General features: G+C 39.4%; 2 protein-coding genes across 2 annotated transcripts; both read left to right on the forward strand.

Annotated features, from left to right (window-relative positions):
* The first annotated feature begins 1049 nt into the window (after positions 1-1049).
* Positions 1050-2907, forward strand: LOC118488786 (F-box/FBD/LRR-repeat protein At5g56420-like). Its single transcript, XM_035986130.1, has 3 exons — positions 1050-1111; positions 1568-2712; positions 2825-2907. Exons 2-3 carry the CDS (start codon positions 1671-1673, stop codon positions 2905-2907), a joined length of 1125 nt encoding a protein of 374 aa, XP_035842023.1. The 5' UTR covers positions 1050-1111; positions 1568-1670.
* LOC110923652 lies at positions 2836-3598 on the forward strand. Its single transcript, XM_035986645.1, has 2 exons — positions 2836-3001; positions 3074-3598. Exons 1-2 carry the CDS (start codon positions 2930-2932, stop codon positions 3581-3583), a joined length of 582 nt encoding a protein of 193 aa, XP_035842538.1. The 5' UTR covers positions 2836-2929; the 3' UTR covers positions 3584-3598.
* The last annotated feature ends 14310 nt before the right edge of the window (positions 3599-17908 follow it).

Genomic DNA, 17908 nt, shown 5'->3' on the forward strand with positions numbered 1-17908 from the left:
CAAGGTTTAGGTTCGTAATCCTCCGCGAAACAGGGACCTACAGGTTTTATGACTACGGATGGCCTAATAAACCACCACCGCATTGGTATTATACACATATTGTCCTATATATTAAAAATTGTATGTTTTGAACAATAGTCCTATATATTAAAAATTCAATGTTTTGATAGAAAAGTAGAAAAAGTTATAATGATATATATGGTTTTTTTTTAATAGTTTTTTTGTTTATCTTTTTTACTTTTTAAGTTAGATAAGTTTTTGTCAACCGGTACTGGTATCGGAAATACCAGTACGGTTATTGGTACATAAAAATCGACACCAGCCTGGTACAGTAAACACCAAAAATCGGCATCGAATTAATTTTGAAAATCATTTAGATCAGGAAATTCAGTACTGCCACCCGGTACCATTTGCTCATCCCTGATCATGGGTGTCGTATGGGTGTCGTACGAACAACAACGGTATCGTGCAACTTTTTTTGTTGATTTTCTTCAACTTTTAATGATTTCTTTTTTTAGTTTCAGGGGTAGGGATGAGCTCCGTGTCAACCAATATCGAATCAGTACTGGTACCGAAAATACCAATTACGGTACCTGTATATGAAGGTAAAAAACGGTAGCGAACCGGTACCAGGAACGACAAAAGTCGTACTGAATTGGTACTTAAGATCTTTCGGTTCGGGAAATTCGGTACCGGTACCCAGTATCATTTACTCAAATCTGACCACAGGTTTCATACGAACAACATTATTACCATACAACTTTTTTGGTTGATTTTCTTTTGGTTATCTTTTAGTGTTTTATTCTATAATTTCTTTTTATTCTTGTCAGCGTTTCCGTGTGCAATGCGCTCGTAGGGATTTCAAAACACATGTAAACACAGACTAAACAAAAAAAGACGTTCGCTGCAACGCCGGGATAGTAAAAACTAGTTAGTTTAATGCAAAGTAAAATTCGGCCAAGATATTAAGGCTTGAAGAGATATGAGTTATTGGGCTTAATTGAAAAGTAACATGGGCTAACAAAGCCTAACTTCCTAAATGGATCATAGTATCTCCTTTCTCGAATGTAATCGACTTTCCACAGCGGTCGGAGAAATCGACATGCCACTAGTAAGTTTCTTCCTATCTGATAAATGTTAGTAAACATAACAATAACCTTAAGTTTTAGTTTCTGTTATTCAAAATCGGCATACCACTATACCAGTTATCCACACATGATCATGAGTTACTGGTTATTGTTATTGAAATACATTCAGTTTAGGGTTTGTTTTGGTTATAAGTTCGGTTCCATTTTGATTTTAAGTTTGAGTTTTGACACATTATTATTTCCGATTGTTTGTATTGACAAATCTTTCCTAAATTCTTTATAACTTTTTTTTTTTCCGGTTGTTTGTTTAGGATTCCAGATTATAAGTTGGGTTATTGTATTGACAACCTCTTTTTTTTTCCTTATAGTAATTCCATCAAATTTAGAAATTAATGGTTTAGAAGCTGAAAGTAAACTACTTGTATCTTGAGTGTTTAGTTTGTCCTATATCTTAACTGATGCACACAATCAAATTGCAGCTTCTGGATCCAGAAGAGAAGATATGATGCCGGTGGTTTAGCAACGGAAAGGAACCGACATATGTTCGAATTCTTATTTCCGCAAAGATAGAGTTGGGAGAGAATGGATTCCAGGCATGGTAAAGTTAGATTGAAAGTAGAAGTTGATAGACTAAGCAACTTGCCAAATGATCTTATCCATAAAATCCTCTCTTTTATTGACGTTAAATATGCGATCCGAACAAGTGCTTTGTCATCCAGATGGAGGTATATCTGGACTTCAATGCCCTGTCTTAATTTCTCAAGTGAGGGTTTCCATTCGTTGCCCGAGTTCTCCAAATTTGTTACACGTGTTCTGTCTACCCGAAACAATAAAACAGAAGTGCGTTATGTCAAGCTGGCTTTTTGTGGAAAGGATAGCGAGGCATTTGTCAAAAGAATTTTGAAATATTCATTTTCCCACAATGTCCAACAGCTGGACGTTACTTGCTTGCCTGGAAAGAAGGGGTATCATGAGGATTTATGCGAATCTCCTCTTTCTGTCTTTAGTTCTCAGTCTCTCAAAAATCTCACGATGTCTGGGTATGGTTACAGACATTTCATTATGATCCCACCTACTTGGTACTTACCTGCTTTAACAACATTGAATCTCCTTTGTGTCGCAATGAATTATGATGATATTACTGACAAGAGTGCTGGTCTTTTATCCAATTGCGCGAACTTGAAGAATCTCACCTTAAACAATTGCAGAATTCCGGGGGGTCGATCGAAGGATCTCCATCTATGCCATCTTGGACTATCTAATCTAACACTTGAAAATGGTGGTTATAATGCTGTCTATGTGGATACACCTCAACTTAAGAAATTCACTATAATAAATTGGCCAGGGATAAGTTTGGTTTCCGCACCCAACCTTGCCTCTTTGCGTTATAAAGATGATACAAATAATTATTTTGGTAATCCTTTGAAGGTTTCTTCCGACCTTCTTCATTTGGAAAAGGTGGATATATGTATTCAATGTTCCCATGAATGTAAGTATTATGCTCAATTCGTCTGCTTCAACAACTCCGTAGTGTCAAATTTCTTACACTTAACTTGGAACTTCTCAAGGTATGCTGGTATTGGTCCTTGGTGTTTATCATATGGGTCTAACAAATATTTTCAATGTAAACAACACAAATATTCTTATGATTGCAAAAATAAATTGAAAAAGTTACATTAAGATTACATAAATGTATTCCACTTTTGTATACATAACTTTTTTGGCATTATTTGCAGCTTCTATCTTCATCAGTGGAACTAATCTCAGATCAACCATCTCCATTTACCGACTTAAAGAGTTTAAAGATTTATCCAGCTGATCTTACCAAGCCAGAAGTAACCATGTCTACTGAAGTCAAAAACTTTTTGCTAGATAGTTCTCATGGTGCTACCTTTACACTGGTTTCATATGAGGTATGCACATCATGACGTGCGTTTATTTCTAGATGCTTCATGCTTATTTTATTATCCATGGAAACTATGCAGGAGGTTAGAGCTGTTAGGAATGTTGCATCAGCAGAAAACCTTATGAGAAAGTTGCAGTTGCTACTAGATAAGTGGACAGAAAATAGTGAAATAAATACGACTGACATGGAGCAGGACAAGGCACCAATGGAAAGCCAAACGGCAACAATGCATGAGCAAGTGGAAGTTGAGAACGAAAGGGCATTTCCGGACACGAAAATCAAATGGCATGTTGGGGAAAGAATGACACATATCGAGAGCTATTGGGAAGGTCTGAATGAGCAGTATGAGAAAGGGTATGAAAATACTGGTCACACAATTTCAATGTTGCGGGAGATTAAAGTAATACTGACAAAGTTGCCTGCATCACATCGAGATAAGTTGGAAGGAAGGTTTTCTGGTTTGTGTGTAGAGGCTGAGGCAATCATGGATAATGTGATGGATCGTATGAAGATCAAATGCGGTAAGACGCCACACTGTTCAAATGTCTCCTTTTATGAACTTGTCACATCACCACAACGATCTTCTTGACAAGTAAGCTGGGATGCTCACGCCTATATTTCTTGTGTTTAGGAACTTGACTAATCAAGGATATGCTTATTTTTTTGCGTGTAATATCTCTAATCAAGGATATGCTTATTTTTTGCGTGTAATATCTCTACTTGTGATTGATGACGTGGGTGCCTGGAAGCCAGTGGCGGATCTAGAAGAAAAATTCAGGGGTATCCCAATTTTATCTACAATACATTCTAAAACGTAAATAAAAAACACGATAATAAATAAAGTTGAACAATTACCTAATAAATTTCTCCTATTTGGGTTTCTAAAGCTTGAAATCGAGCTATTACATCCCTATCTCTTACATTATCAATTGTTTCTCTTTCGATCGCACAAACTTTATCTGTGTCACCATTTTCTTGGAATTTTTTTTTTTTTGAAAAAAGTTGCTAATAAAACCCAACGTTGTTCAGAATGTGGTTTCATTTTCCAAGTTTCAAATCCCCTAATTTGAGAAGAAACAAAAGTAAAAAATAATCAACTACATATTAACAACTAAAATTAGGGTCCATTTTGTACTAGGCAAATACAATTTGCTAATACATTCTAAAATCAAAAGTGATTAAGTGAAAAAGATATAAAAAATCATAAAGAATACATTTGCACACAAATTACAAAGAATACCTTCATGACTGAAGAAGTTGATAAACTCTAGTTTCCAGTTAACAGAGAGAGATCTCTGATTAAATTCACAGTCGAGGGGCTACGGCAATGTATGTCGGCTGTTGAGCCTGTATGGATAAATTACAAAGAATACCTTCATGACTGAAGAAGTTGATAAACTCTATGTATCCAGAAGGCGAAACCTGCCCAATTTGCTGTAAAGCCTGTATGGATAAATACGGGGAGCATGCTGTTCATTGTAAGGAGCTCCCTGGTTTCAAATATCGGCATGACTGGGTGAGGGATGTTTTGGGGGACATCTTGAGGAGAGCGGGGATTTCTGCCAAGAAGGAGGCCCTTGTGAATTTCCTTACAGACCCCATGGAAGGGAGATCTACATTGAGACCAGCGGATCTGCTCGTCTTTGGCTGGGCGGGAGGGAAACATGCTTGTGTGGATCTCACAGGAGTCTCCCCCTTAGCTGGTTTAAGGGAAAGCGGGTTTGTAGCAGGACAAGCTATAAGGAAAGCGGAATCAAAAAAGGTGGATAAACACGCTAAAGCATGTGCTGATAACCAACATGCATTTGTCCCCTTCGATACCTTTGGCTCCCTAGCTCCAGAAGCTATCCACAGCAGTTGCTCATCAACAGGGGGCAGGGCTTTGTCTTTAATAGGCTAGGGTTTGCTTTTCAGAAAGGGGTAGCGGCGCAGCTTGTTGCTCGCTTACCTGCGATATTGATGTAAAGTGCACTTAGTCTTTTTGATAAAAAAATGAAAAGTAAAAATAAAAAAAAATTAGCTTTTCAAACCATTTACCAATATCAAAGGCCAGCTCATATTTTCACTTTTCTTTTTAATCTTTCAGTTAAATCCTTATATTCCCAATGCAAAAACCCTCCGTCTTTCTTTCTTCTTTCTTTTACTTCATCATAGTTTATAACCTGCAACATGTACCTTCTCTTCTTCTTTCTTTACTTCATCATAATTTATAACTTGTAACAAACAATCACAAGCCTTTAAGGATATCCCAAACATAAAACAACATAGGTATTCAATACATAAAACAATGGAGAAACTTCTTTTTTTTTCTCTTCATCAAGAAAGTTGAGGGGTAGCCCGGGCAACCCCTCCCCTCCATATAGATCCGCCCATGCTGGAAGCTCCCACTCCGCTAGACATAACAGAATTAGCATGGCATGGTTTAAGCAAAATATGTGTTTTCGGTACCGGTACCCACTTTTGGGGATTTTCGGTACCGGTTCTTTCGGTACCGATACCGGTTCGGTACCGGACAGTACCGAGCTCATCCCTACTGTCTTTTACTATAGCACCGTAAACAAACATAGGAAGTGTTGGTTATTTATATACAAAAAATATGTTTGATAAATGATTGTTTATAAACAACTGATTTGTTGATACATGATATGTGGACGCGACTCGACTTGACGCGACTCGGCTTTGCAACGACATTCCTCCGTCGTGTGCAAGAAGACTTCAAGCGGGCCAAGAGAACAAAAAGAACTTGTCATAGTTCTTTGGGCTGCAAACTGATCGGCGAAACAATACTTGGGCTGAATTCAAAGTCGGCGAAACATATCTTGGGCCATCACTGTTTGGGCCTAAGCCCAACTCGACGAAACAAGAACATTGTCGACGAAACAAGCCTGTTTCGTCGACTTCAATTCTGTTTCATCGCTTGCATATGTGTTTCGTCGAGGTTTGTTCCATTTCGTCGATATCTGTTCCGTTTCGTGGTGCTGTTGCTATATATAGTCTGAAGACAGAAGAAACACTCGAGAGAACACATAACAAAGAACACACACACACGAGAGAACTGAGAGTTTACAGAGCATATTTGTAAACATTGAGCTGTAACAGATTTTCATAGTATTAATACAGAGGTGTTAATCGTTGAAATCTCGTGTCCATATTATCATTGTCGTGTTCTATCTCGGTTTGCTATCTCGGTTGGATTCCGCACAACCGGGGTGGTTTGTATACAAGGATTAGGCGACTAGATCCTCCCCTAGCCGGACCTACAAGTGGTATCAGAGCCTTGGCTCTTCTCCTTGTTAAAACCGAGGTGTTCTTGGTTGTTTTCGGGTTTGAAAAGTTACACTTTCTGGAAAAACAGTTTAAATGGACTAAATCTTGTTTGTTTTGCTTTGTGTTTTGTTAAAAACCGTGTTAAGTTCATGTTCACATGTTAGTTATTGGTTTTTATTAAACATTTTTAGCAAAATCGTGTTTTCAGAAAGTTTCGGTTCACCGGAAAAGTGATTGTGTTCTTCACATATGCATATCATCTTCAAGTGTTCTTCAAAGTTTTACACTTTTTAATCTTTGGAAATCATTTGTGAGAGTTGTTTGTGTGTTGGAAAGAGTTATTTGATTAAAATATTATAAGCCATACCTGTTTGGTGAAAGCAGGATGTCTTGAGCCGAAAGTAGGGTCTGTGTGTGTCAGGATAAGGTCAAGTTGAAAAGTTTACCAACCACTGACACCTTTTTCGACGAAACAGACTTTCAACGAAACAAGTTCCATTTCGCTAAAAGTCATCCTCGACGAAACAGGAAGTGGGCCTGTTCTTCGACGAAACAAAAGCCTGTTTCATCACATAGTGGGCCTCTGTTTCGCCGATCTTACTTGGGCCTGGGTTTGTTTCGTCATCTTATTAAGGGTCTGAGTTTCGTCAAGTATTAATTTTTATAAGCCTGTTTCGTCGTTAAGGAGTTGGGCTTTGTTCGTCATATTGGGCTCTTGTAAAAGATTAATCGGTTTCGCCGACTTGAAAGCCCAACAAGGACTTTTCTCTGTTTCGTCAAGCCTTTTGTTTCGTCGACCCATATAATTAATTTTCTTGTTTTGCCGAACAAGTATATTGGGCCCCTTTTTTCAAAAGATTAATCTGTTTCGTCGACTCCCTTTAAAATTCAGTTTCGTCAAGATACTTGTAATTTTTAAACTGAAGGTTTGCACTAGTTGTTTAACTGTCTGTTTGAGGTGTGTTTTTCAGGTGTTCATTTTTCGTATAAAATATGAATCCAAGTTGGTGGGTACTCCGTCTCCGGATGAGGGAAAGTATAGAAATACAAGTTTATCTCCTTCGTGGGCCGAATCTCCCATATCCGTTTCTTCGCAAGCAAATGCTATATCTACCGGTCAATGGGCATTCGTATCAAATCAAACACCGAGTATTCAAAGCATTCTTTTGAGCGAGAGTGAAACTGGAAGTTTGAATCGGCCTCCTAAGTTGATGCATTTAAACGAGTATCCGGGATGGGTTGATAGGTTCTACACATATGTGCTTGGGCAAAATACAGAATTGTGGCTACGTTTCACCACAGATTTCGATCAAGCAATAGAGGTTGCTGCTTCAACTGCTGCTACGTTTGCCGACCTTCCTGAAGATCAGAAGAAGACATATGATCTGGAAAAGAAGGCATATGCCATTCTTACTCAGGCTTTAAGCAAAGATATCTACCATCAATTTATCAGCTTCAAGACGACAAAGAAATTATGGGATGCGTTGAAAACCAGAGGGGTAGGAAATGAAGCAACACGCCAATTGCGACACGACTTACTCAAGAAAGAATTCGATGGCTTCACGTGTATGGACAAAGAATCTTTGGGAGATATGACAAGTCGGTTCTATCATTTGCTTACTGAGTTGGGTAATTTTGGGGTAGTGACAACTCCAGTAGAGGTGGTGAAGAAGTTTGCAGATGCGTTGCCACCCCAATGGAATAGTTTCTTGGAGATTCTGAAATACAACGGGGTTTTGGCTACTACGAACATCAATGATTTCGTGCAGCTTTTGGAGAACAAGGATCAGGAAGAAACTCTAAAGGCAAAGAAGGTTCCAGTTCCACAGAATCCAAAGATGTATTATGGAACCTCCAGCACCTCTTCTGCAAGACCAGTCTCTCATGCTCCTCTTCAGACGGCATTTGTCACAAGCACAGATCTATATGGCAATCAGATACTGTAGGTCCCTCTCGAAGGATGAGGTTCAACCTTAACCTTGTTATACTAACACACTAGCAAGTGCGGAATCCAAGCTAGTGAGCAAACCGGGATGAAACAAGCACAAACACAAACACACAAGGTTCACCGATTAACACAACTTGTATTAATACGAATGAAGGGTTCGGTTACAAGCTCAATGTTTACAAATCTGTATTGCAAACTCTCAAAGTGTGTGTGTGTTCACAGAATGCTCTCCTTCTCTCTTGTGTCAACTCACCTCTAATGAACACACACTGCATGGGTATATATATACCCAGCAATGGTTGCCTGTCCGAAGGATCCGATAGATGATCGAAGGATCATCTATCGATGTCAATGACATCGAAGGATCCACAAATACCTCGAAGGATGGTGTATCCTTCGAGGTCCATCAGAATCCATCGAAGCATATCTTTCGTGGTCATCGAAGGATCTACATTATCCTTCGATGAACTATCCTTCGACAGAGATGTATGACAACCATTTTCTAACTGTTCAGCCAAGTCAAACCAGGAGGACGGTTGACTTGGTCAACTTACAGACTAACAAAGACATCGTTTTACATCATGACCGAAAACAGACAAAGTACAGACATAAGTGCACCAACAAACTCCCCCTTGGCTGTAGCTTTGTCTCGATTTTGGTCATCTTTTATCTTCGCGTCTTCAAGACTCTGATGTCCTTTTAAGTCTTCAATGTCGGAGGATCTTCAAAGTCTTCACGTCTTGAAAGCAGAGAGTGTATCAACAAACTACCCATATCATGTAGGAAGTGTGTTGACAAACTCCCCCTTAACATAAGCTCCCCTTTGAGTTATGCTTGTGAATGACTTGATCTTTATAGCTTGAGATCCTTGTGGTGTTGATGATGGTCAGCAGCAACTCGATCAACTTCATCATTTGAGTGCCTTCACGTCGTGTCTTCATTCCGAAGCTTGTCATCGACCATGTTCTCCTTGCCTTTAGAATCTGCACATGCAAGAAATCTAAACGCGTAATGAGAACAACTGCTTGGAATATAGTTAGTATAAACAAATGACACACGTATGACCATGTCACAATCAAACACGTCCGACAATTTGAAAGTTTAATAAATTTGTCAGATTTAGATTTAACTTTCAAAAACTTGCAAATTTCGACCGTTTATGAAGATTTTGTCAATCCGGTTTTTGTTCAGGTTTCAGGTAGCAAAGACTCGAGTTCCAACATCGTACGATCGAAAATAAAGCAGAAATAAAATCTTTTTGGTATTTTTGAATTTTTCAAATGTAAAGACTGAAAGCAGTAAATAAATATATACAGACATTCTTTTTGCGAGTTTCGAGGGTAATAGAATCATATCAGTGTACGGTCATGCCAAACGCTCCTGTTGTTCAGTTAGTTAACATTAAGATAAGCATCCTATAACAATTATCGGTATTGTTGTCCACTTAAGCTCAACTTATCAGATGTAATAATGTTTAGGGGATACGTTAAGGTATGATTTATACTTACCGACCGGTGTTCATCCACATCACGACACATTCCCGTATCAAGGTATGCACGAGGGTTCATCTTACCGGTGAGTATACCGATTATCATCTGTTTGACCGTATATGATGTGAGATGCTCACTTATTTTGATTTGAAAACAAGCCCTATGTGATATAATCACTTATTGATGAGGAACTTGATTTTCATATGCATGAGGGCACAGGAGCAAGTCCGTGAACAGGTCAGTACTTCCGTACAGCAGAGAGACGAACTTGACTCCCGGATGAATGTGATATTTTATCACTTATTTGTTTGGACATGTGATTGTTTATCACTTATTGAGGTCGAATGCAGTATGTAATATGTACACGTATGTATAGTATCATGGAAGATCTAGACTTGCGTCCCCGTTATTTTTCGGTAAAAGATACAACCATGATACCCAGATGATAAGCAGCATAAAGACCGAATATCTCAGAACCTCGGCTATCTATCAAACGAAATTTCTGTACTAAGACCATATGCCAATGAATGGTTCCCACCTGGTCTTCAGTCAGTTTAAGATTTATATTACCCTGCACACTTTAAAATGATTGTGAGCCTACCGATACATCTTATATAGAGCTGCTTATCGTTTTTCATTTAAGGTTTAAAGAGGTTTGGATAGACCACTGATGTACTATCATTTTCTCTTTTGCTCGCCAGGAAACTCATTTTTGTTTTTCTATTGTTTTTGTGTTTTTGAAATTTTTCGATGTTTTTGGATTTTCAGATTTTTGGATTTACTCCCCCTAAAATCAATAAACTAAGATAAATTTAAAACACAAAGTTATTTACAAAAATGATTTTCCGATGTTGGTTTTACTCTTGCTTGACCTTAATGCCGTTTACCAATAATAAAAAGTCAAATCTTGATTTGTCAAATGCTTTGGTAAAAAGGTCGGCACGTTGGTCATCGGTGTGGACCATGACAACATTGACGAGTTTCATAAAGAGACAAGCATAAGAGAGATTAGAAGTTCAAAACCGTATCCTGCAACTGCTTCGTGCATTCCAAGGAATCTGAGTGCTCTCCCAAACTTGATATCCACCCGGTGTGGACTTCAAGGTCGAATCTGCAGCTACTGAGAAATCTCTTGACAACAACAAGATCATAAACCTCCGGGTCCGGCTGGTCTTCCATATTGCACCAGCGAAGGTCTTTGACTTTCTCTTTCAGAAATGGTGTGCGGATGTACAATCCATGCCAGGGCTTCTGCACACATTTCATTGTATTCTTTCCTGAAGACCCGATCAAAAACTAATAACAACCAACTTTTGGCACGTTCTTCATTTTGTCGAATTTTGCAACTTCATTCAACCACATTCTTTCACTAACATATCCTTCTTCTTTTCTTTTTCTTTCCTCTCTCTCCATCAATGGCAACAACATTCTCCTAGATATATCAATATTTCGGATCCTTATGTCGCCAAACTTGTGCATGGACGCTCTACTATCAACAATCCTAAGACTATCAATAGTTCCTCCTGTAACATCCTGCACACTCATTCAGAGATTAGTTGGTGAGGGGGACCCAAGCCTTTGTGGACTTGGGTCGTCCTTGATCATCAAGGAAAGTGATCTCAATCACTTGATGATTAGGAAAAAGAATTTGTGGTGCTCCCCCTGATTGAATTACCTGTTTTTGTTTCCAAGCTTGTTGTCCTTTACCAGTATTTGTATTAATTGTTTTTGCATTTACTGGTTTTACATTTGTAGATTTTGCTTGTACAGGTTTTTCTTCTTTGACCTCAGATTTTAAGGCCTTCTCAATTACCTTTTGATTCTTTTGTTTAAACTTCTTTTCCCTTTCTTTCAAGACACGTGGGTCTTGTTTCGGGGAAGCAGGTCGTTTTTGGTAATTGTTTTCTTGGGGAGCACTCATTTTTGCCTTCAACTTTTGCAGATATGGGCAGTATTTTACAATGTGCCCAATTGTGCCACATTCAAAGCACATTCTCCGCTCTACAAACCTCGGAGAAACATGTTGATGACCAGACGAAGACCCAGACAATGAACTTTGTGATCTAGATGTGCTTGGACCTAAGTCACATCCATTAGTGTGTTGGGTATAGTTGTTCTGATCATTTCGTTTTAAAATTCTAACTTGTTTTACAAAATCAATGTTAGATTTATTTTGAAATGTTTCAAGTTTGTCCGTACCCTTTGATCCAACAAAGTTCACTTTCTGATCTCTTTTCTTAGCTGGAGCTCTTTTGTTTTGCACCCTTTGAACCTTAGGTTGCTCAACCTTAGATTGTTGAATTTTAGGTTGTGTAGCCTTAGGTTGAGTAGCCTTAGACTGCTCAACTTTGGGTTGTTGAACCTTTGGTTGTTCAGTCTTAGGCTGCTGAATTTTTGGTGCTTGAGCATTCTTGTTTTGAGCCTTCTTTCCCTGTACCTGGCCCTTACCCTTTCCCGAATTGACTTGTTGTTTTCGCTCAACTGGTAGTTTTTGGTTTCCGTATTGTTTTCTGATTTGTTCACACGGAATTGGATCACATTGGGTGACGGTTACTTTGCTACCTTTGTTTCCCAAAAACTTATCAGTACGTCCTTCAAAAATTTGCTCAATTAAATCTTGATTTACATTTTTAATTGAAAAATCTTTGTCAGAGTAGATTCTGCTATCTCCTTTGAGCGTATACAACAAGTTATTCCCTTCAGGGCTAGCTACAAGGGGTTCCATTGCCTTTGACATTTCAGTCTTACTCGGTTTCACTGGTGGATCACACAGAATGTGATTCTCGATAGGAATATCTGTTTTAACCGAGTTAGACTGTTGTTTCACAATTTCTTCAGATTCATCGTCCGAAGAATCAGCATCCTAAATAATGGGAGGACTCTGTTCCTTAACACACGATGGATCTGACACATTCTCAGATTCTGATTGCCCCGAGGATGATGTACCAGTTGTGAACCCGAGGCCTGCTGCAAAGTCATCTGGACTGAGTGGCACAGTAGGTTCAAAACGGGGCATATCCTCGTCATTAGGCAATTTGGAATAATTGTGATTCATTGGGGGAGGACATGATTTGTATCCAATACATTTTGTATCCCCCTTTTTCCTTTGAACATCAATGATGTGATCCAATACATAGCGGGAATTGGAATAGCTTTCCAATTTCTGCTTGATTGTCTCACATTCACATCGAGCTGTTGCTAACTCTACCATTTGTTTTTCAATTGTGTCAATAAGATTATTGTTAGCATGTTGTTTCCGCAAAACAGCCTTTTGTAATTCAGAAACATCATGTTTTAATGACGCAATTGTTTCTTTAAACTCCTTTTCATTTCTGGTTAAAAACAAGTTAGCTTCGGTTGCTTTAGAAAGATCCACAATCAATTCTTGATTGTGTTTGTGTGTGATTTCAAACAAACTCTCCTTTTCTGCATATTCTAAACACTTTGCACATTCAACAGAAGCAGAAGTAGAGTCAGAGTTAGTATCACATACCTGAGAAGTTTGACCTTCTGCGTGAGCCATAAAGGCTGTATGGAAAGAAAAAGATCCATCTTCAAAGAAAAACTTAGCAAGTTTCTCGGAAGTTCCAGCAGATTTCTGGCAGAGAATAGATCTCCTCTTGCATAATGCTTCAGCTTCAGCCAAAAGCTCCTCAACTTCCAAATCCAAAGCATCACTTGACAAATCACCAGCTTCACCAGCATCACGTGATTCCCCATTCATGCTTCCACTGTAACCCGAGCTATCTTCATCTTCCGAAGATTCACCAGCAGACACGGGTTCAACTACCTTCTCAACCACTTTAGCATAACATGCTGTCCCACCATTTCCTCCTTCTCCTAGCTGAAGACTCCAGTTACATATCTCATCAGCTTGGACCACTAACCCTCTGTGGGAATTAGTGTTTGTGGATCCAGATGTATTTCCTCCCACAGGAACTATTTGTCTGTCAGAATTGTTGTTCTGTTGTTGTTGAGGCTGTCTTTGATTCCTGAAAGGATTCTGATTGCCTTGCTTAGATGGATTCTGACATTCCCGCTTGAAATGACCCTTTTTACCACAGTTGAAGCAGGTGACAGCATTTTTATCAAAACCATACTTGGTGTTGTTGTTTCTTTCCAAGTTGGTTCTCCCCGTCCTTTCCATGAACTCTTTTGCTCTTCGAATAGCACTAGCAAGAGCCCATTTGATATCCATCATCTCAAATTCTTCTTTATCAACTTGCTGATAATCTTCATTGGTTAGATTGATATTTCCAATCTGACCTGCAACCAACCCACAGTAAGCACTAACCAAGGTGTTCAACATCTCCATATGCTCCTTGGCTATCTCGACACTGACTTTTGAAAAGTTGGAAGTGTCCAATCTGACAGTGTTCGGATTAGAAGTAGCTTGAAAGCTTGAAGAACTTCCAAAAAACCCTTGCTGTTGCGGTTGCACATACTGTTGTTGAGAAGAAGAATCTGATCTTGAATACATCTTCGTGTATGCTGAAGGATCAAACTGATTAGTTATGGAAGGTCCGGTGTTTGAGATGAAGGCTGTTTGAAGCTTCGCGTGTTGAGAGGTTGGTTTTTCTCCACTGATACCTCCTGCAATCCCAAAGTACATTTCTGGATTTTGTGGAGTTAGTGTTCTTTTTGCCTTAAGCTTTTCTTCCACATCCTTGTTCTCCAATTTCTGAATCAGCTCATAAACGGTGATTGTGTCCAAAACACCATTTTCCTTGAGAATTTCAAGATAACCGCTCCATTTTGCTGGTAAGCTATCAGCAAATCTCTTCACCATTTCTTGTGGAGTGGCAGTGACTTTAAAGGCGAACATCTCGCTCAACAAGTGATGAAACCTTGTAGATAACTCTGCCAAAGTCTCATTCTCCAAACACGTGAATCCTTCAAACTCTTTCTTCAGTAATTCTTGCTTGATCTTTCTAGATTGAGCATTTCCTTCACATCATAGCGTGAGCATATCCCACAAGCTTTTAGTGGTTGTGCAGTAAACAAACTGGTGGTAAATATCTCTGTGAAGAGCTTGTGTAAGAATCATGAATGCTTTCTTTTCTAACTCATATTTCTTCTTATCATCATTAGACATAGTGCTGTAAGTTTCCGGATTAGATCCTGCAACTTCCAACTCATTTTCAAATGGAGTAAAGAAACACATCCATAGATCTTGACCTTGCCCCTGAACATAAGTTCTCAGCCTTTCTTTCCACCATCCCCAATCATTTATGTGATTTAGCTTTGGCGGTTTTGTGCTTGTACCAGTTTCAATGTCGTTCTGCATCATTGCTTGAATGCTGCTGCTTTGATTTGTGACCAATGCCCATTGATTTGCAGTTATCATTGCAGCTTGAGGTGGGGCAATAGCTCGCATCCACGCAGCTTTGTCGAAATCTGATGTAGATTGCGTAGCTGATGATTGTGGAGTCAACGTTGTTGTAGTCCACGCAGATGGATCCCACTGACCGTTTGTTCCCATTTTATAAAAATTAATATATTAAGTGAAAATTGATTTAGAAATATTGATTTTCACAAACTATGTTAAAAATTGAAGGATAACAAACAGCCGAAGGATCAAGGATCGAAAGACCTGAAAGTCACAAACTGTTAATCTTAAACAAATAAGGCTCAAAAGATACTCGAAAGATGACACTTGTTCGAAGGATCAACAGTGTTCGAAGGATCACTGTTGAGTTTCGAACAATAACTTCGAAAGATTCTCCTACACGAAGGATCCTTATCTTTCGAAGGGAAACAGTAACTCGAACGATGTATCTTTCGAAAAGATTCCTTGCTCGAAAGATTACTCACTGACTTCGAAAGATGTTCGAAGGATGGGTATCTGTCGAACCTCCTTGATCGAAAGATGATCTTTCGACTTCGTAGGATATCTTTCGAACAGATCTGACACACTGACAAAAAGGAGACAGGTTGGTGACAGGTTGATGTGGTTGGTGAACCAACTTTCGGCAGAAGGGATGTTCTGCAACCAACTTTTCACCAACTTCAGATTTGACTTTGAAAATAATGCCCAAAAAGGAAGTTTCTTATCCACAACCAAGCAACCGGAGTTTAGCCGGAAATTTGGCCGGAAAATAGCAAACCTTTTCAAACAAGATTTTAAGTTACCCAAACCTTCCCGTAACACACCCGGTTAGTTTAGAACACGTTTTTATGGTTAAAAATGCAAGAAACACACTAAAAACGGGTGCTAAACCAAGAAAGTTTTTGTCCAAACACAACCAAAGTCTTGCACAAACCCGGTTTTAACAAGGAAAAGAGCCACGGCTCTGATACCACTTGTAGGTCCCTCTCGAAGGATGAGGTTCAACCTTAACCTTGTTATACTAACACACTAGCAAGTGCGGAATCCAAGCTAGTGAGCAAACCGGGATGAAACAAGCACAAACACAAACACACAAGGTTCACCGATTAACACAACTTGTATTAATACGAATGAAGGGTTCGGTTACAAGCTCAATGTTTACAAATCTGTATTGCAAACTCTCAAAGTGTGTGTGTGTTCACAGAATGCTCTCCTTCTCTCTTGTGTCAACTCACCTCTAATGAACACACACTGCATGGGTATATATATACCCAGCAATGGTTGCCTGTCCGAAGGATCCGATAGATGATCGAAGGATCATCTATCGATGTCAATGACATCGAAGGATCCACAAATACCTCGAAGGATGGTGTATCCTTCGAGGTCCATCAGAATCCATCGAAGCATATCTTTCGTGGTCATCGAAGGATCTACATTATCCTTCGATGAACTATCCTTCGACAGAGATGTATGACAACCATTTTCTAACTGTTCGGCCAAGTCAAACCAGGAGGACGGTTGACTTGGTCAACTTACAGACTAACAAAGACATCGTTTTACATCATGACCGAAAACAGACAAAGTGCAGACATAAGTGCACCAACAGATACAGGTTCCTGTCAAGCCAACTCCAACTACAGACTTGTATGGAAATCCTCTACAGCCAGTTCCACAACAGCAAGTCTATCGGCCATCTACCGTAGCAACTGATCTATATGGGAATCCACTTCCTGCTCAACAACAAGCGTGTTATGGAAACACGTCATCTGCTGGTCAGCAATCAAAGCCAAATACAGTACGGCTTGACACCTCAAGCTTTTCAAAAGTCAGTGTGGAAGTAGCAAAGGAACATATGGAGCTGCTGATCACTTTGGTGAGCGCGTATTGTGGGTTAGTGGAAGGTCAGATTGGCAACATTAATCTGACACAAGAAGATTATCAGCAGATTGATAAGGAAAAGATGGATTTGATGGATATCAAATGGGCCTTTGCAAGTGCTGTGAGGAGGGCAAAGGATTTCATGGAGAGAACAGGTAGAACCAGCTTGGAAAGCAAGAAAGACACCAAGTATGGTTTCGATAAGCAGGCAGTCAAGTGCTTTAACTGCGGTGAACGGGGTCATTTTAAAAGGGAATGTACAAAGCCAGCTCAGCATGGGAACCAGAACCCTTTCAGGAATCAAGGCAATCAACAGAATCAGAACAGGAATAATGAGCGTATGTTGATACCTGTCAACAACCAAAGCCAAGCGGGACCATCAAATGCCAACCAGGCTCTTGTGGTTCAAGTAGATGAAGGTTGTGATTGGTCAATTCTGTTGAGTATTGATGCTCTGGATGGAATAGCTTGTTTTGCTGAGGTTGTGAAGGATTTAAATCACGCCAGTGGTGGAGAATCTTCCACCAATGGTGGTGAATCTTCTGAAGATGAAGACTCTTCTGGTTACAGTAGAAGTTCGGATGAAGAATTCTCGAGTTCAGGCGATGATCATGTGGATGACACATCAAGTGCGGCAGTCGATGCAGATATTGATGAGCTATTGGAGGAAGCTGCAACAGGAACTCATAGAAGATCTATTTTGGTGGATCAAGCTGCTTATTCTTCGTCTTCTCTCCATTCAGCCTTTATGGCTAATGTCGACAGTTCATCAAGTCAGGTATGTGTCGATGAACCCACTGCTGTTAATTGTGATAATTGTGCTAGATTAGATGTTAAATGTGCTGATCTGGAGGCAAACATGTCTGAGTTGCAAGGCAAACATGATGCTTTACAAGCTAGTTTGTTTGACTTGCAAGACAAACATGTTTCGTTGAATGATAAGTGGTATGAGTTGCAAAGCAAACACGAGGCTTTGCAAGACAAGTATGATGTGACATTCAT

The sequence above is a fragment of the Helianthus annuus genome, chromosome 17 (assembly GCF_002127325.2).
Source record: "Helianthus annuus cultivar XRQ/B chromosome 17, HanXRQr2.0-SUNRISE, whole genome shotgun sequence".
Lineage (NCBI taxonomy): Eukaryota > Viridiplantae > Streptophyta > Magnoliopsida > Asterales > Asteraceae > Helianthus > Helianthus annuus.